The following is a 20,990-nucleotide window of genomic DNA, read 5'->3' as shown; positions in this document are numbered from 1 at the left end:
ATAAGATTCTTTCATTTGCAACAACATGGATGGAGCTGGAGGTCACTGTGTTAAGTGAAATAAGCTAGTCACAGACAAACTTTGCATGTTCTTATTTATGGGAACTAAAAAAATTAAAACAATTGAATTTATGGAGACAGAGAATAGAAGGATAGTTATGAGAGGGTAGGAAGGTAAGATGGTTAATGGATTCAAAAGTATAGTTAAATAGGATGAATAAGATCTAGTATTTGGTAGTACAACAGGGTGAATTTATTGCACATTTTATAATAACTAAAAGAACGTAATTGGATTATTGGATTGTGACACAAAGAAAGGGTAAGTGCTTGAGGTGATGCGTATTCCATTTACCCTGAGGTGACATTATGCATTGCATGCCTGCATCAAAATACCCCATATACCCCATAAATATATACACCTACTATGTACCCATGAAAATTAAAAAAAAATATTAAAAGTTGTTTTTGTTATTGCAGGTAAATGAAGGCTTGGATGACTAGAATTTTTGAATTATTCCATATTTTTGACAAAATCTTGAAATTTATTCTTTTGTCTTATTTGTTGGGGTGAGGTTAATGGCTGTGTCCAGCCCAATTTTTTTCCCATTGTGATTTGATTTGTTTTCCCTATTTGATTTTTTTCAATGGGATTTCTTTTAATTTTTAAAGTTTATTAACTTTAAAACCTGTTTTTCGGTTATCATTTACTTTATATTTTTCCTGGAATTGTCACACTTTTTTTTTCATCATTGTAAAATACGCATAACATAAAATTTATCCTCTTAACCATTTAAGTGTACAGTTCAGTAGTGTTAAGTATATTCAGACTGTTGTGCGGCCAGTCTCCAGAACTCTTTTCACCTTGTAAAACTGAAACTCCATACCCATTACACAGCAATTTTCTGTTCATCGCTCTCTTCCGGTCCCTGGCAAGTACTACTGTACTTTTTCTCTGAATTTGACTACTCTATTAGGTTCCTCATATATGTGGAATATTTGTCTTTTTTTGACAGGCTTATCTCACTTAGCATAATGTCCTCAGGGTTCACCCATGTCATAGTATATGCCAGAATATCCTTTTGAAGCCTGGATGATAATCCGTTGTACGTATATACCACTTTAGTTTATGTCTGTTCATTTGTTTTGAAAACTTGGGTTGCTTCTACCTCTTGGCTCTTGTAGATAATGCTACTACAAATGTGGGTATACAAATATATCTTTGAAATATCATTTTCAATTATTTTGAGTATATACGCAGAGGTGGGATTGCTAAATCATATGGTAATTCTATTTTTAATAGGAACCACCATACTGTTTTCCATAGTTGCTGTACCGTTTTTGGTCCCACCAAAAGTGCTGAAGGGTTCCAATTTGCCTACATCCTTGCTAATACTTCTTTTTTTGATAATGGCCATCTTAATGGGTGTCAGGTGATATGTTACTATTTTAATTTGCATTTGCATTTTCCAGATGATTAGTGATGTTGAGCATCTCTTCATGTTTGGCTCTGTGTGTGTATGCGCTTATGTCTGTATGTTTATATATACACATTTTTGGAGAAGTGTCTATTCAAGTCTTTTGCCCAATTTTTGGTTAAGTTGTTTGTTATTTTTGGTTTTGAGTTGCAGGAGTTGGGAAAGTTTACTTTTATTGCTAAGTAACTTCTGTTCCATTTATTCATCTCAAATATGCCAATTATGTTGATTCTTTATTTGCTGTGATTTATATCTATAATTTCTATTCAGTCTGGTAATTTCCATTATTGTAAGCACATGTACTTTTCCCCAAGCCGGTCTTCCATGGAACCAACTTGGTTTTCTGCAGTGGCACTTCTGTCTTTAGTAGTTTTAAATTTCTAGTTTCTGCAGTGATATTATTTTTTCTTATTTTCTTAAAGAATTTTAAATCAAAGTTATAAATGTTTATAATTTAAAAATATATAGGTAGATAATTTATTTGGCAAACAATGCTAGCTATCACTTTTACTGTGTTCACAATATTGTTTGTAATATCATAAGTATTATTCCAGGTTCCTTAGGTATATTAATCAGTTCGGTTCTTATAGTCATACATAGCAGCCTTACTACTATTATGCCAGTTTTACAGAGGAGAAATCTGAGGCAGGGAGAGATGACATAACCTGTCCAATATGTGTATTTCAACTGTATAGCCCAAGGTCACGCTGGAAGGACTGGGATTTGAACTTAGGCAGTTGGATTCCCTAGCTGTACTAGTAACTACGATGCAGCACTTCCTGACTTTTTTCTTCTTTGAAAAAAGAAAAAAAAGAAATGTATGTGCTTTCTTTGAATTCTGACTTAACCAACCAAACTATTAAATGTTATAAGAAAATCGGGGGATTGTGAACTTACTGAATATTTGATGATATCAAGTACCTCTAATTAATTTTTTAAGCGTGATGATGGTAAGGTAGTTTCCTTGTAAAAAGAGTTCTTTTAAGGACAAAACAGTTAAATATGTTAACATAAAGTTATTCATGGCATATGTATTATTCTGAGTTATTTATTGAAGAAATTAAATGATGCTTGGGATTTGTTCCTCTATACAATCTTTTAATATATTCATTTTAATCGGCATACATTTGTACATATTTATAGGCTATAGTGTGATATTTTGATACATGTATACAACGTGTAATGATCAAATTAAGGCAATTAACATATCCATCACCTCAAACCTTCATCATTTCTTTATATGGGTAACAGTCAAAGTCCTCTCTTCTAGCTATTTGAAAAAAATACAATAAATTGTTGATTGCTATAGTCACTCCACAGATCTATAGAATGTTAGAACTTATCCTTGCTATCTAGGTATAACTTTGTATATTTATTAACCAACTTCTCCCTATCCCTTCCTGTCCACTAGGCTTCCTAGTATCTAGTAAGCACTATCCTACTCTCTACTTCTGTGAGGTCAACTTTTTTAGCTCCCACATAGGAGTGAGAACATGCAGTATTTATCTTTCTGTGCCTGACTTACTTCGTTTAACATACTGTCCTCCAGGCTCATCCGTTGCTGCAAATGACAGGATGTATGTAATTTAAAGTGTTAGCTCTGTCGCTTGCCAGGAAAGAGGAGTCCTTGCTCTCTTCCTACAATTTTGCCTTCCCCAGAGCTGCCACTTTCAGCTGTTTTAGCAGCCTCATTTTATATTTGTATTGAATCTGTAAGATTTTTGTAAACTTCTTTTGGAAAACTTTTAAAATTGTGAATGACAGGTTCTGAAATATGTACTTTGTGGAATTCTAAGCTTATTTCTTTTTGACTTACCATTTTGATATTTATAGATGTACCATGTGCAAAGTGTCATTCACATACTCCCATCCTGAACCTCCTTGTCTTAGTATAGTTAGCTCATGATTTTGATGAGGCCATTATTGAGTGTTAATAGGATGATGACCTTGTTAATGCCACTCATACCTGAGCCATGTAGAATTCTATGAGTCCTTTTCCTCTTCTGCAATTTTTTTGTTCTGTTTAAGCTAATTGTTCTTTTGATGTTTGCTTAATTTTGTATGTGCTTTCAGTCCTAAATGAATTGGTTGTCCAAATCTCCTCTTGACATATCCAGAGAGACAGTTATTGTCAAGGCTTCTTCTTGAGTCTGCTTGCTTATGACCCAAGGATCTCCCTTCACAATTATGCCAGGAATTCCTTTTTCCACCCCCATCCTGTATTGAACTCCTGTTTTCTGTATCACATGCCTGTCTTTTTCTTAGTTTCCTCCCTGTTTTGCAGAAGAACATCCAATGATAGAACTCTAGGTTGTAAATTGCCTTCCTCATTGCTTCATTGTCTTCTAGCTTTCAGGGTTGCTGTTGAAAAGTCCAAAGACTTTCTGATTCATAACTAGTTGCTTATGAGCTTTCCTACCCGCTTTCTGATATGTTATAGGACCTTTTAAATATCTTTACCATTAAAAAAACATAACTCATCATGACAGATGATGTGCTTAATGTGGGCATATTGAAATCAAATGAAGTGGGCAGGTAGGCACTCAGGGGCCCTTACAGTCTGCATGGTTATGACCTTACATTTTAGAAAATAATTTGAGTTAGTCATTTGACTTCACCCCCACCCATGTTTCCTTTACTCTTTTATTCTGGAATTCTATTTGGCTATTAGACTTCTGGACTGATTTTGTAGCCTTCTCACTTTTACTGTTCTCTTCTCTTTTACCTTTTTTTTTTAACTCTACATTTTGGCCACATTTCTTAAAGTTATATTCCAATCTGTCTACTGATTTTTTTTTGAAATTTTTAAAAATTGGCATATAAAATTATATGTATTTATCATGCATAACATGATGTTTTGAAGTATGTGTATATATACTATGGAATGGTTAAGTCTAGAACAAATGCATTACCTCACATAGTCATCATTTTTTTGTGGTAAGAACAGTTAACATCCATGCCCTTAGCATCTTCCAAGAATACCATATATCGTCATTGTCTATAGTCACCATCCTATACGATAGATCTGACTTTATTCCTCTTGTCTAACGTGCCTCTTGTCTAACTGTAAATATGTATCCTTTCATCAATATCTTCCCAACTCCCTCTCCCCGAAACCACCCCAGTCTTTGGTAACCAATACTTCTGTAGGATCAACTCTCTGCTTCTGTGGGATCAACTTTTTTAGAATTTGAATCACCGCTTTTTAAGCATCCTGTTTTTGTTTGAATAAGTCCAATATATTCTTCTTGTTGTTACTATTGTTGAACCTATTAATCTGCTCAGATTCCAGAAAGAAACATCTTTCAGTCTCAGGCCTTAGATGGTATTAGACTGGCTTCAGTCTTATTTAGCTCCAGTAGGGGGAAGAGATAATAAGAAAGACAAGCTTTATCTCTGGCCTACCTCTATCTCATCTTCTCCCTTCAGGTTTGGGGTTCAGGATTTTTTTTCTTTTTGGTTTCTATCAGACTATAGGGCTCTCTGAAGAATGATACATAGTCTGAAAAATTCCTCCATTTTATCTAAATTGTTATGTATCTATAATAGTTTTTGAAAGTTTTGAGGATTAAATTTGACCTTTCCTGGTTTCAGCACTGGTGGTTTCTTCTTTTCTTCTTTATTACTTTTTGTTAATTTATTCTGTTTTGGGGATGAAGGCTCTAAAATCTTTACCCACTTAGCTTCCCACAACCACCCCTGAGAAGTCTGCTTTATCTTTTGTGTCATAATTTTATTTTTTGCTTTTTAAAAATATTCTACTTTCTGCTTCTTTGATTGCTTTTATTCAAGCTCATAATTCACATTTTCTTTTCTGGTTAATACAAACTTTTCTGATCTCATATTTTTTTCTGTGACTACCTGCTCTGTGTTGAAAGATTCTGCTGTGTCCTCTGGACTTTTAAGAATATGAGTTAGAAATTTTCTGTTAGTAGAGTTTTATCTTTTATATAGTATACCTATTTATTAAGTAAATATTTGCTCTGGTTCTAGAATCTTGCCCTTTTTTGAACCATAATATGTTATGTTTGCCTGGCGGATTTAGGTTTTTCTCCTTTGCTTATTCTTAGGAAAGTCAATGCATATTCAGCATTGCCCTGTGTTCTTTTTTTTTCTTTTAAATTTTACCTTAAGTTCTGGGATACATGTGCAGAATGCGCAGATTTGTTATATAGGTATACACGTGCCATGGTGGTTTACTGCACCTATCAACCCATCATCTAGGTTTTAAGCCCTGCATGTGTTAGCAACTCTGTGTTCTTTCAAGAAACTTGTATGAGTCACTATTTGACTCAAGTCCAGACAAAGGGAAAAGGTTATATTTGTAGTAGATTAATTTACCAATTACGAATTCATATTCCTGTGAGGGCTGGGAAAAGAGCCAGCATCAGCTCCAGAAGTAATCAAAGGGAAGTTTGCCTCAAACCAGAGACTTTCTTTTAGGTGTTTGGTGTGGCACTCAGTAATTAGCAAGGTCATTGTCACTTGGCATGGCTGCCATTGCCAGGAGCCAGCTGGGAGTGTCTTTGTCCCACATGTTTTCCGTGGTAGTCATCATGGCCACCTGTCAATCAGAAGTAAATGCAGCTAGAGATTACTTGCTTGGCTGGCCTCTGAGGCCAGGAATCCTTTTAAAGGAGTTAGTGTATTTTAAATGTACCCCAAGTCTTCCTGGGCTTTTCCCTCAGTCCCTATCCCTCTGAACTAGGGGTTTCATTATGGGTTTAGTGGATTCTCATTTGCTTATTTTCTGGTCATGCAGTTGCATTTTCACACGAAGAAGATATTGTGTCTTAGTCCTTTTGTCAACCTCCCATGTTGATTCTTTCAAGTATGTATTTCCAGACGTTTAAGCAATAGGTGAGATCTATCTGTAGTTTCTAGGGCTGATTCAGGATATTTCCTCTTCTAATCAATTGGTCATTTCTTTGGCAATCTGGCACAAAGAAATGAGCTTATATAGCTATCTTATTTGGAAATTGTATTTTATACATGTGATTTGAATTGAAGGGGGATATTGAGGTGATTTAGACCCAGTGACTGTAAAAGAATGGATGAATCATCCAATAAATAAATAGATGATAAAGCTCATCTTTTGCAAGTGAGAGGCATTAAAGGTAATTTTACAGTTTGAGAAGAGAAATAGAGATGAGAAGAGATGTCTAGGAGAATAGAAAATGGAGACAATTAGGAAAGAAGAGAAGGGGCAACAGTAACGCTCCAAGGGCAGTTAGAGAGCCTGATGTCAGCAGGGCAAACCCACATTACTTAGTGGTTTTCTGTGGCTGGAACACAGGTTTGAAGTTCAAGCAAAGGAAATGGAGAGTTTGGCTGATGGCACGTTGGAAGACTTGCAGAACAGGTATCCAAGTACTTGGAAGAGTTCAGAGGGGTATAATTCTTTAAAAATTATTGTGCAACTCTCTAGTTACAGTCTGGGGCTCTGGTAAGGCAGGGGGTTCATCTGTCAAAGTGAACCAGCTTACTCAGCTAGATACTGCATGGCATGATTACTTAGGGGAATGACTTTTTTGCCTTGTTTGGTTCCCCCACAATTTGTGCAGTTTGGAAATAAGTTGAGAAGTAAATAGATTTCATGATATAATTTTAAGACTTCACTCCAAAGAGAAAACTGATTTATACCTTTGAAGTTATGTCATGTAGCCCTCGTATTTGGCAAAGTAACCGTACACTATTTTTTAAAGTGTTCTTGTAATGTGTGAATAGGTTCAACAAAAGGCTTAAAATTAGACATGTCTCATGTTTTAGAAGAAGGCAGTTAATTTTCTGTCTTATTTTCTTTTTGAAAATGTGAAATTAACAATCTGTCATATTTATTGGGCATCTCAAGAAAATGAAACATCCAAATGAGGGTCACATGATTAAAATCTTATGTAGATGAGAGCAGCACAAGGTTCTGTCTCAGGGTTACCTGTAGGTTGCCTGACTTTCATCCTACTTTCTCCATTTTTTTATCTGACATTTTTGCTTAAAGATTCCATGTGCTTTCCATGTTTTCTTAATCTTTGGTCACTTGGAGTATTGGCCTATGGAAAGAGTGTAAGTCTTAGCATTGGTCCTGGTTCTGACCTACCTCAGCTCTTCCATTTCCTGACTGTGGAACTGTGGATATGTTGCATAACCTTATAACACCTTTCAAAGCCTGCGGTGTCTCCTCTGTAAAATAACTGAATAGTATCTGCCTCAAACACTAGGGGAAATGGCTGCTCCAATGGTTGGCATCCAGTGGCCTCACTAATTCCCAGCCTCCCATCTTTCCCTCTGTTGTTGCTAGTAATGACGCCGTATGACATATTTGTTTGGTGGATTTCATCTATTTCTATATCGCTTTCCTTACTATGAGCTAGGTGCCTGTGTTTAGCTTTCAGGCAACTCTCTATATTCTGAATATTGAAAATATTATAAGGTTATACTGCTTAATAACTTAGCTTGGTGAAAGGATATTGGACCTGAGCATGTAGTATGCGTCCTTAAGAATGGAATCTTGTGTGCTAGATTTTTTGCTTTTTAGTTATCATATTATTGATATATTCATGTACATCACATAGAACAAGATAATGTGAATTATAAATACATAAGAGGGAGAAAGGAAAAACGAAAGTAGGAGTGGGCACAAAATAGTACCAGGAATAAGTTCGGTATAAAACAGTACACTGTGAGGGTCCTGTGATTTTCTTGGGTAGGTTTGGCACTCTAAGAGTCATCTTGAAAAAAGCAAGGTTCTGTATGACATATACTTTTCTCCTGGATGGTTTATTTACCTTCACAGTGTGATAAGTCTATTTTTGCTCCCAGCACTGGGACTCAGGAGAACATCAGTATTGTCACAGGGCAGCTATGGAATTCTATGTTGAATGTCATGACAAGATAGCTTGAGAACTTTACTACTCATTTGTCAATAAAAATAATTGCTCTAATGGGGGAAGAAAATAGGAAGGCTCTACAGTTCTAAGCAACTAGAACCTAAAGTGATTGAAACTGTAGTATGAAGGATACTGCACAAAAACGTAGCAATTAAAAATTTAAGCTTATAGAAGTTGCTGTCAAACCTAGATTATTTCTTAGAAAAGCAGCTTTTCTGAGCTTCTCATTTACCCAGTATCCCTGTGCTAATATAGGGTAGCACCATGGGATTTCGGGGACAAAGGACTTGGAAGTAAATGACCAACTCCATAGTTCCTACTGTACAAGACTTGGATCTTGTGAACCCAGGTTCATTACTTTTACTATTATGAAAAGTATCATTTCCCAATAGTGTAAAAAGTATTCAGGTATCATCTTGCATGTTGGTAGTATATTTACAGACAAAAGCTTCCTAGAGGCAAGGCTGGCTTAGCCTTACTTGTGCTCCCAGTTCCCTACAGATGTTCAATAATGTCTTTTTTTTTTTTTTTGAGATGGAGTCTCGTTCTGTCACCCAGGTTGGAGTGCAGTGGTACCACCTCACTCCACTACCACCTCAGCTCACTGCAACCTCCGCCTGCTGGGTTCAAGTAATTCTTCTGCCTCAGCATCCTGAGTCAGTGAGATTACAGGCATGTGCCACCATGCCCAGCTAATTTTTATATTTTTAGTAGAGATGGGGTTTCACCATGTTGGTCAGGCTGATCTCAAACTCCTGACCTCTAATAATCCACCAGCCTCTGCCTCCCAAAGTTCTGAGATTACAGATGTGAGCCACTGCACCTGGCCAATATGGTCTTTTGAATAAAGAATAGATATTGTTAGGGGGTATAAAAACCACCTGAAAATGAAAATGTTTCTTAAAAAAAGAATTTTTAAAAATTCTTTTCTTAAAATGAAAACTTTTTTTCTCCTGGACTAAATTGCAATGTGGGAAGAGTCACATCAGCCTTTGGACAGAACTAGGGCCATGATTTACTGTTGGGAAGTTAGCATCTTTTTGAGTTTTCTTAATGAACATGTTAATAAGAGAAGATTTGGTTATACATTGTGCTTATTTGCCTCCTCTCTTTGAGGATGTCAAAAGGATTTTAGAAATGCACCCTTTTTCACACAGGTGGGTGTCTGATTTATGAAGCTCCCCATCCACCTATCTGAGTACCTGACCTCTCATGACTGACTCTTACAGGATCAGGTATCTTGCCTTTCTGTAGTCTTAAAAGCGGCAACTAAGTTCCTTGAGGAAGTATAGGCAGGGAACACAATCACTTTTGTTATGTTTCATATAGGCCTGGTCCTAATAGAGGCAGGGAACACAATCACTTTTGTTATGTTTCATATAGGCCTGGTCCTAATAGAGGCAGGGAACACAATCACTTTTGTTGTTTCGTATAGTCCTGCTGTAGTCCTGGTTCTGACGTTAAATGTGTGATTCTAGTCCCTTTTCTTCTCTCAGCCTCAATTTTTCTTGTGCAAATAGGTGGGATTGGACTGGGTGATATCTAATCACTTGATGGTATTAGGAAAGTCCACCTTTATCTGAAGTTTCACTTACCACTGTTAGTTACCTGCAATTAAACGTGGTCCAAAAATATTAAATGAAAAATTTCAGAAATAAACAATTCACAACTTGTAGAATAGTATGGATGAAATCTCACACTGTCCATGTGATTCATCCCTTTGTCCTGCATTTCCATACTGTGTATGCTACCCGCACATTAGTCACTTCGTAGCTGTCTCTGTTATGTACAGGGTTGGCTGTTATTCACAGTTTCTTAGTTTCTTTCTTTCTTTCAAGACGAAGTCTCGCTCTGTTGCCCAGGCTGGAGTGCAATGGTGCCATCTTGGCTCACTGCAACTGCCACCTCCCAGGTTCAAGCAATTCTCCTGCCTCAGCCTCCTGAGTAGCTAGGATTACTGGCATGTGCCACCATGCCCAGCTATTTTTTGTATTTTTAGTAGAGATGGGGTTTTGTCATGTTGGCTTGGCTGATCTCAAACTCCTGACCTCAGGTGATCTGCCTGCCTTGGCTTCCCAAAGTGCTGAGATTTCAGGCATGAGCCATCGCATTGGACCCACTATCCAGTTTCAAGTATCCACTGGGGGTGGGGGCTTAGAATCCACTCCTCAGATAAATGGAGGTGGTTACTACATTCTCTTTGCCCTCTATGTAAGCCATCAGTTCCTCACTGAGGATTATTCAGTTCCTTAATTATATATGTCAGGATGGCTTTTCCCTCTCAGTCATCCTCCCTAACTCTGTAACTTGAAACTGTCTCCCCAGAACATCTAGCAGGGACACAGAGTTGGATTCAAACCTATGAAAATTCCTCAACTTAAGAGTATTTGGACAGATAATATGGAAATCATGGAATTAGATGTTAGATTTTCCTTACTGGCTTCCTGTTTGCATTAAGCCGTTATTTGGCACTGATGTGTAGGGATTCTTGCCTCCTTTGGCCAATGGTACTTTATACCCATATGCTAGTCTTTTATGCTAAATGTGGGTTTTCCTGTTGTTTTCCAGGTACACAGTTTCTCCTAGCATGACCTCGATCTGATTTGCAAACAGGAAAATTTGTCTCCTGTAGTTCTGGGGCCCGTTCACTGCCTACAACCACAGAGCGGTCATGGCTGCCATCTCTACTTCCATCCCGGCAATTTCACAGCCCCAGGTAAGGGCTTCAAACTAGCAGAGGTCTGAGGTAATCATAATTTTGTCAAATATTTAAATTGAGTTTTGGAAAGTGTGTTTGACTCTAGGGATCATGTATATATCTTTCGCTATCATTTAGTGCATATTTGAATAATGGTGCTTTTGTGAGTGAGGTACCATTTAGTTCAGGAAGCAGCTGGAACAATGAACAAGTGATTTTAGTGAACTGGCCTCTGTTCTTAGGATGCCTTGGTTTTCAGTGCTTGGGATGCCAACTGTCACTATAGGCATCAGACTCTAAATCAAAATAAGTCAATAGTAAACCCTGCTGCTTTTCCACTCTTGACTTTCGTGGGATGGGGGCATTTAATGAAATATATCAGAATGGATCTAACTTTATAGCAAGTTTTCTGAGGGCTGTCTTGTCCTCCTCCTATACTTACTCTTTTATCTTGACCTGCTCTAGGAACTTTGAAAACAAAATGCAAATCCAGAAACTTCTGAACAGCAATCATAGAGTTATTTTTTTCTGTTCAGTGAAGAGCAGTAATACGGCAGAAACATGGTCTTTGTTCGATGATTTTACAGCCTGATCTAATCAAGCATTCACTGGACTCTTTCAGATTCAGCAGGCAGCATAGTACAATGTGGAAACAGACTTTGGAGTCATAAGGCCACAGTTCACATCCCTGCTCCTCTGACTACGGGATAAAGAGCCTTAGTCATGCCACCCTCACTCAGCTTCAGTTTCCTTGCGTGTAATCATTCCTCACACGATGGTCACATGGATTAAATGATAGTTTATATACATGTGGCATATAGAGTACTCAGCAAGTGTCATTTCCCATTTACTCTTCATTTATCTTCTTTCTTTTTTTTTATAGAATTATACTTTAAGTTCTGGGGTACATGTGCAGAATGTGCAGGTTTGTTACATAGATGTACACATGCCATGGTGGTTTGCTGCATCCATTACCCTGTCATCTACATTAGGTATTTCTCCTAATGCTATCCCTTCTCTATCCCCCCACTCCCTGCTATCCCTCTCCTAGCCCCGACAGGCCCCGGTAGGTGATGTTCCCCTCCCTGTGTCCATGTGTTCTCATTGTTCAGCACCCACTTATGAGTGAGAACATGTGGTGTTTGGTTTTCTGTTCTTGTGTCAGTTTGTTGAGAATGATGATTTCCAGCTTTATCCATATTTTCTTTCTATAGTGTGACCTTCTCTCTCATTCATGACAATCGTTTTATGCCCAACTTTATTTATTTTTTTGAGAGGGAGTCTCGCCCTGTTGCCCAGGCTGGAGTCCAGTGGCTCGATCTTGGCTCATTGCAACCTCTACCTCCTGGTTTTAAGTGATTGTTCTGTCTCAGCTTCCTGGGTACCTAATATTACGGGCACCTACCACCATGCCTGGCTAATTTTATATTTTAGTAGAGATAGGATTTCCCCATGTTGGCCAGGCTGGTCTCAAACTCCTGACCTCAGGTGATCATTCGTCTTGGCCTCCCAAAGTGCTGGGATTGCAGGCATGAGCCACTGCATCTGGCCTCAGCCAACTTTAAAGAAAAAAGCATACTTTCAAGAAAGAGTTATATTGATTGAAATTTGGACTTGATACAGAATGTTGTTGCACACTCTTTTTCTTCAGTATGATTTTGCAGGTTATTCAATTTTGTGTGTATTTCAAGTAGGGGTGTGTGTGTTTGTTAGAGACGGAGCGAAGAAAGAGAAAAAGGAGAACAAGGGATATTTTTACTTCATTTAGTATAGTGTTATCTCCTCAGCACCATTTGGGATGTCATCATTGTTATCAACCTTGGGATTTTATCATGTGAATAAAGCCCTTAATTCATATCGTATGAATAAAGAATAAAATACTAAGGTCATTAGTATTATTTTCTAGAATGTTTGGTGTTACCACCGTCATATGCATTTCTCTTTCTGGTAAGTGTATCACTGTCCTTTCAACACTTCATTTACTTTGGGTGTTTGGTTTCCCTTATCCTCAATAGATTTTTTTGGTGTATGAGAGACTTGGAGAATGGGCAAAGAGATTTAGTGCCTGTTACCTGAGGTCACTATTTCAAAGTCCACTGCAGCTGTTCCCGTGTAATGACTCTTCTTAGTTCTTTTGTGAGGTGAGTTAGGCTAACACAGGTTTCCTAGACAAGGCATTTCCATATCCCAGTGTTGCTGCTGTCATCTGTCAGCATTTCCAATGGCATTTTCTTATCAGCTGGTGAGGAATAGAATACCTCTACATGACTCATTTAATTACAATGTTTAACACTACCCAAGAGAGAAAGAGGTTATATTTTATACAATCACTGGGGGAAATGTATACTCTTGTAAATTCTCTGTGGGAAAGCAAATTGGTACAGTTACTCTGAAGGGTAATTTGACAATATCTATTAAAATTATACACTTTTGCACATGCCCTGCTCCTGTCTTGGAATTTACATTAAAAAAACACTTACATATAAGCTCAAGGAATGTATAAAATATTCACTGAAGCATTGGTTGCAAACCAAGAAGTACAAAATTTTGTGAATATCCAACAGTAGGAAGACTTAATAAGTTCAGGAATATGGACATGATTCAGTAGTTTATTTAGTTTCTCTTTTTGTGATGGAGACTTGCTGTGTTGCCCAGGCTGGAGTGCCGTGGTGTGATCTCAGCTCACTGCAACCTCCACCTCCTGGGTTCCAGTGATTCTCCTGCATCAGCCTCCCAAGTAGCTGGGATTACAGTTGTGTGCCTGGCTAATTTTTGTATTTTTAGTAGAGATGGGGTTTCACCACGTTGGCCAGGCTGGTCTCGAACTCCTGACCTCAGGTGATCTGCCTGTCTCAACCTTCCAAAGTGCTGGGATTATAGGCGAGAGCCACCACACCTGACCACTATTCAATAGTTTTCAAATGAAGATATCTACACAGCTATATATCACTCAAAGATATTATAGGAAGAAAAAGAAAGCAAGATGCAAAATAGTACTCAGGGAAAGATACCATTGCAATTCTAAAACAAGATTGTGTATTTTTAGGGACAAATGTATGATACATTAATGGAAGTGCATAATGAAAGGTCTAAAACATACATTCTTGACATAATGGTACTGCCCCAAGAAGACAAAAATTGGGTCTTGGGAGATGAAAATATCCCTCCAAAGCTAATACCTCTATCCAACAAAATCCTATTCCTTAGTATTTAGTTTTTTTCTCATTAGAGATAATTTAAATTTAATTAACTTTCCTCCTTAATGATCACTAATGAGGATTAAAAATGGCCAAGAAACACTGGTTTCTTGAAAGAGGCACATAGGCTCACCAGTTACCCTGCTTCAATTTACTCATTACTTGAGCCTGGAGGGGAAGGTGTTCACCCTCTTAGTGCCTCTATTTCTTTACCCACAGAATGAGCATAGCAATAATGAAGCCAACCTGATAAGGTTGTTTTCCTCATAAGGAGAAAATGAAATAATTTCTATAAAACTCAGAACGGTGCCTGGCGCCTATTCTGGGCACATATAGCCCAATACATGTTAGCAAGCATTATTATTATTGTTCAGCAAGCCTTGTAGCAGGCATGGAAGATACAGGAATAAATAAAAGAAGTAAGTTTTGCCCTGCCAGAGTTTAGAGATACAGTGGGAGATATATAGATAAAACAAAAAGTTACAGTGCTTTCCCGCCAATGCAGGAATGCACAAATACAGGAAGTATGGGTGCTCTGGTAGGAAAGTGGAGAACCAAGAAAAGACTTGGAGGATAAGGGAAGGCTTCTTGAAGGAAGACCACTAGGCTGAGAACAAATGAATATGAGTTATTTTGGTAAAGGAGAAGAAAAGGCATAGGTGAATGTCAAGTGTTCCAAGGTGTAAGAGAAAGCAAAGCATTTAGAATTTTGTTTCAGATGGTTATGGTACAGTGGGGCATGGGATTGTAAACAGTGATGTCCCTAGAGCCACCTATACCAACTCACAGAGGTGGATTGCTAAATTTTCAGTTTTGCGAGCTAATTGACTTCATGCTAGCAGCTTGAAATCAACCACATGGAATTGTCACACTGCAGAGATTGGGAAATGCTAGAATTAGCATAAATGGGTTAGGTTATAAAGTTGGAGCTTTTACAAGGTCTTGCAAACCATATTAAAGAATTTAACATTGATCTTAGATAAGTCTTTGTTAGCTTAATGGTCCCAGCCTTTGAAATAGACCTGGGTTCAAGTACTGACTTTCGATAATTCTTTTACTGAGCAAGTTTGTTAATTAACCTTAACCCGGGTAGTGCCTTCCATTATTCTCACTGCATTTTGGGAATAGTGGCAGCCTCTGATGGTGGGGGAATTAAGCCCACTGGGAAGGAGTCTGCTCTACACTCAGGCATTAGGTCATAGAGACAGATAGCTTCTTCTGGAGAGATGCAGACCATTGGGTCACTTAGTTCCCAGGATCCTTTGGCCAGTTATGGGCCTCCTGATTATATGTCAGTTCTTCACATGTAATTTGTGCAGTCAAATTTAGTCCAAGGCTGACTTGCCCTTGCCTGCAAGCTTCTACTGATGTCCTCTCCCTTATCAGTTTTCCCCAGGTTCAAAAAAGGTAAAAATAATGTAGATATAGCATCTTCTTAGGCAAACTATAATAAGCAGCTCATTCTATCACCTTAGTCTGGTATTGTTTGGCAAATCAACTTGCATTCTTTTCAAGTGAATTCAGGGACCTGTGTAAAGATAAATCCACATTCAAGTGTAAAAGGCCTGACAATCCTTTTCTAAAGCTAACACAACAATTTTTAAAAAAGCTTTTGGTTTTGTTCATTACTGTATTCATTTGGTAACAAAGAGCATTTTTCTAATCAAGGCTGCCTAATACTACATATAAACTAATTAATATGAGCAAATAGCTTGTGATTGTTTCAAACAACAATAGGGAAGAAAGCTTGCATTGTCACGCCTGCTGAGATTGCCGTTTAGTTAGTGAAAGATATGCCTTGTGCTTTGAAGTGGGGCAAGTTTGTATTCTCTGCTTTACCCCCACCTGGACTGTGAGACAGATTTTTGTTTTCTCATGCTGAGAGAGCACCTAGCTCTTACAAAGCTAGGTGATGAATACTAAGACGAAACTGGACTAGCAGCAGCAAGAAGACGCTGTGTTTGCAGCTGTTTGTAATTCTGCTGGTCCAGACACTGATAGTTTCCTTATCCAGAGGAAACTCCCAGAATGTATTTGTAGAGAGGAACCTGTTCATTATGAGGTTGAGTTAATGTGTTCATGTCCTGTGGATATTGGGGGTATGGGGATGGAGTAGGAAACCAAACAAACATGCAGCTCTCCAGAGCCATTTTCTTTTTCTAGCGCTGTGTTAAGCATTACCCTGTGCTTGGTCAGATTACTATGGGTAGAAGTTGGATTTAAAGTTTCATTTTCATTTGTCATGAATAAGTCAAGTACCAGAGTGAGCAGTTTGTCTTCTCTCAAACCTAGGATTATATTAGAGACCAGAATAGGTATCTGAGAACCTAAAAGATATTCAGGAAAGACTCTTCATCAGTATTTTTCAAGGTGTATCATTCTGTCTCTCATTTGTTATGTGACCATTTAAAAATTTTTTATATTTATTTACTTGAATTTAAGTTACTGTATTTTAAAATATTTTAAGTTGTGGGATACATGTGCAGAACGTGCATGTTTGTTACATAGATAAGCATGTACCATGGTAGTTTGCTGCACCTGTCAACCCATCATCTAGGTGTTTTTTTTTTTTTTTTTTTCAGACAGAGTCTCACTCTGTTGCCCAGACTGGAGCGCAGTGGCGCGATCTTGGCTCACCACAACCTCTGCCTCTCAGGTTCAAGTGATTCTCCTGCCTCGGCCTCCTGAATAGCTACAACTATAGGCATGCACCACTGTGCCCAGCTAATTTTTGTACTTTAGTAGAGATGGGGTTTCACTATGTTAGCCAGACTGGTCTCAAACTCCTGATCTGCTCCCCTTGGCCTCCCAAAGTGCTGGGATTACAGGCGTGAGCCACTGCACCCAGCCCATTATCTAGGTTTTAAGCCCACATGCATTACGTATTTGTCCTGATGCTCTCCCTTCCCCAGTGCCCTACTCCCAATAGGCACTGGTGTATGATGTTCCCCTCCCTGTGTTCATGTGTTCTCATTGTTCAGCTCCCACTTATGAGTGAGAACATGTGATATTTGGTTTTCTATTCCTGTGTTAGTTTGCTGAGAATGATGGTTTCCAGCTTCATCCATGTTCCTGCAAAGGACATGAACTCATTCTTTTTTTTTGGCTGCATAATATTCCATGGTATATATGTGCCACATTTTCTTTATCCAGTCTATCATTGATGGACATTTGGGTTGGTTCCAAGTCTTTGCTATTGTAAATAGTACTGCAGTAAACATACGTGTGCATGTGTCTTTATAGTAGAATGATTTGTAATCCTTTGGGTATACCCAGTAATGGGATTGCTGGGTCAAATGGTATTTCTGGTTCTAGATCCTTGAGGAATTGCCACACTGTCTTCCACAATGGTTGAACTAATTTACACTCCCACCAACAAGTTAAAAGCATTCCCATTTCTCCATAGCCTCACCAGCATCTGTTGTTTCCTGACTTTTTAATAATTGCCATTCTAACTGGTGTGATACGGTATCTCATTGTGGTTTTTATTTGGACATTTCTCTAATGACCAGGGATGATGAGCTTTTTTTTAATATGGTTGCTGGCTGCATAAATGTCTTCTTTTGATAAGTATCTGTTCATATTCTTCACCCACATTTGGATGAGGTGGTTTGTTTTTCTCTCATAAATTTGTTTAAGTTCCTTGTAGATTCTGGATATTAGCCGTTTGTCAGATGGATAGATTGCAAAAATTTTCTCCCATTCAGTAGGTTGACTGTTCACAACCACTTTGGTTTTAAGCCAAGGAGATAAAGATATTTTGATTCCTCCAAGTGATTTCCTGTAGCTTTCATTGAAGATGTGAATTTGGGTAGATTTTCAGTGTCTTAGTTAAGAGGTTGTTCCTCCAGTTCTCATTCAGGGTTCTGATAAAAGGTCATTAGGGCCGGAAACAGTGGCTCATGCCTGTAATCCCAGCACTTTGGGAGGCTGAGGCGGGTGGATCACCTGAGGGCAGAAGTTAGAGACCATCCTGGCCACTATGGTGAAACCCTATCTCTACTAAAAATACAAAAATCAGCTCGGTATGGTGGCATATGCCTGTAATCCCAGCTACTCCAGAGGCTAAGGCAGGAGAATGACTTGAACCAGAGAGGCAGAGGTTGCAGTGAGCTGATGTCATGCTACTGCACTCCAGTGTGGGTGACAGAGTGAAACCCCACCTCAAAAAAAAAAAAAAGTGATTGGTACCTGCTTGTTGTGTTTTGGAAGACACCTGTTTTTGGACATCCTTACCTATGGGTTCTCTCAACAAAATATGTATTTCCAAAATCAGTGTTTCAGAAGATTTTATTTCTGATATGAGAAAGTGGATTTTTTTTTTTAAATAAATGGAACTGTATTTTACATTAAGTGGGTTGCTTTTTTTTGAGTCAGAAAGATTTGTGGGTTTTTTTTTTTTGGTAGAACTTTGTACTGTGCTAGTTTTCAGACATTTTCAAAAATAAAAATAACAATGAATCTCAATATAGCCACCACCTAGATTCAGTAATAACATTTTGACACACTTGCTTCATTTGTCCCCTTTTTTTGGGATGAAGTATTCTAGAATCCCTAGCATTGTCATCTTGTAAAAAATCCCCTCATGTTAATATGCATATCAAAAAAATAATTTACTTAAATAACCACACTGTCATTATCACACTTAGCAAAAGTATAAACAGCTTCTTAATATCACTTGTTACTCGGTTCATATTCAGATTTATTCAGTTGCCTTTCTAAAGTGTGTTTTTGTAGTTGGTGGGTTATTTTTATTTTTAAAAAAATATTGATTAGATCAGTTTACTATTTTGTATAAAGCCATTCAATGACTCTTAAGGTTTAAAAAGGCAATTCCACTTCCTCTCTTTATTTTCTAAGTGAGAAAATAGACTGAAATTATAACCAGATTGAAATTATAACCAGAATGTTTTACGACTCAAGAATACAAAAATGAGACAAACAGAAGGCAACAAAGTAAGGGAATTAATACTGTGGTTGCAATGATTAAATTATGAGTCTCTGAAGTGAGGGATTACAGATACCTTGTTTTAGCTTTCTTTCAAAGTGAAATATGAACAATTAATTGCAGTATGAATTCCAGTGCCACACAATAAAGACATAGTATGATCTGTCCTTGTCTAACATGGAATTGAGAAAAGGCATTGCATGGGCATAGACCCGGGTGGTTTTGGTTCAAATCTAGACTGTTATACACCATAGCTATGGGATCTTCAATGCATAGATCTCTTCAGCTGTTTTTTTTTTTTTTTTTAATCTCTAGAATTCCAATAACATACACTGTGGTCACAAATTTAAATGGCAAAATAACTGCTAAGCACTTTGTATGGTATTAGCCATTTAATAGATACCTGACATATGTTGGTTCTTTCCCTTTTCCCCATGATTATTCTGGAAGTTCTTTACAGGGAGAAAGAGGTAACCAGTACATATGGTCTGTGTATGTGGTGTGCCAGAAAACCCATCACAGGAAGGCCATGTTAGATAAACACTTTATGGAGAACTCCAATGTATTGCCAGGAATAAATGCATGTGGAGATAAACATTGAGACTTCTGACTTCATCTTGAACTGTGTTTCTATTAGAAGTTAAATTTGTTCTCATATGGCAATTTAAATTAATCTTATGCCTCCTTTTGTGTTTATAAATTCTGATAAGGTTTGAGAGGACATATTATTTTGGAATCTGAGAGCCCATTTTGAATGTTCTATTCACAAGACAAAATTGTACAGGGGCACCTAGGGTAATCCACATATGACACCTTTCATGTTTGTTTATTTTTCGTTCTAATACATCCTTTTTAATTGGTTTAGTCTTTAATGGTTAACAGAGCTACTCCTTTATCCTTCAAAGGGGATGTGGCTTTCTCCTGCTTTTGCCTGTTAGGGAAGTGTTTGCCCAATCTTCTTTTCATACTCTTAACTTCTCCAGCTGCTTTTCTTTGAACTTTTGTTGCAGCTTTGCTGTAAATACACACTAAGGTGGGACGATGTCCTGCTGTTTTTTTTTCTGAGGAAATAAAAATTATAGAGTCTGGGTGATTTCTGTCTTTTAAGATCTGTACCTTGCCTTAGTAAGACTGTCATTTAAAAAATAAATCTTTCCCTGCTGTGTGATAATATTAATATTGGCATTTGGTAATTGTATAACATCACTTAAGAACTGCCCTTAAGTTAAACTTATCCCATTTCATACATGATTGCGCTAGGCAGGCTCAGGCCAGGAGAGAAGTAAAAGTGGGTTGATACTTGCTTCTTAGCATCAGAGAATATGTTTATGAGAGGGCCATGGAGCATATTAGTTTCTGAAAACATACGTTAGAAATAAAGCAACTTTCAGTGATTCAGACTGCCTTTAGTAGCAGGAATTCCAATCCTGCAGGAAGAGGAGTAGAATGTGTATGTTGGTAAACTAGGTGGCTGATTTCAAAGTCAGAAGGTCCAGCAGGTGATATCAAAACATTTGAACTTAGATGAGCTTCTACCACCAAGCATAGGAAGGTTTTGTAATGGAGCAGGTGTAGGCTCCAATTCTCAGAGCTTTGCGTACTTACAACTCTGTTTAATATTACCTTAATTGTGGTTGATCAGGTTACTGAAGTAACCTAGTAAAGACTAGTGGAGGAGAAGACCCAGGGATCATTGCAGCTCAGTGGCATAGGTCATAGTGCAGGGTTTACCTCTGAAAGGCTGGATTGTGTAGAGATGACTGATGGGATGTTAGGAATGAGATGTTAT

General features: G+C 37.8%; 1 protein-coding gene across 5 annotated transcripts in view; it reads left to right on the top strand.

The window, feature by feature from the left end:
- Positions 1-20,990, top strand: part of LPAR1 (lysophosphatidic acid receptor 1) — a 173,384-nt gene that overhangs the window by 63,293 nt on the left and 89,101 nt on the right. For 4 of the 5 annotated variants that reach the window (XM_009001171.5, XM_035254517.3, XM_054258823.2 and 1 more), the window contains exon 2: positions 10,927-11,074. In XM_009001171.5, the coding sequence (XP_008999419.1) occupies positions 11,030-11,074 (45 nt within the window). In that variant the 5' untranslated portion in view covers positions 10,927-11,029. Of the gene's footprint in view, positions 1-10,923; positions 11,105-20,990 lie in introns of those variants that run through there. The other variant, XM_078374211.1, reaches the window with a different exon arrangement.

Source organism: Callithrix jacchus, chromosome 1 (genome assembly GCF_049354715.1).
Source record: "Callithrix jacchus isolate 240 chromosome 1, calJac240_pri, whole genome shotgun sequence".
Taxonomy (NCBI): Eukaryota; Metazoa; Chordata; class Mammalia; order Primates; family Cebidae; genus Callithrix; species Callithrix jacchus.
This window is presented reverse-complemented; position numbering and strand designations above follow the sequence as displayed.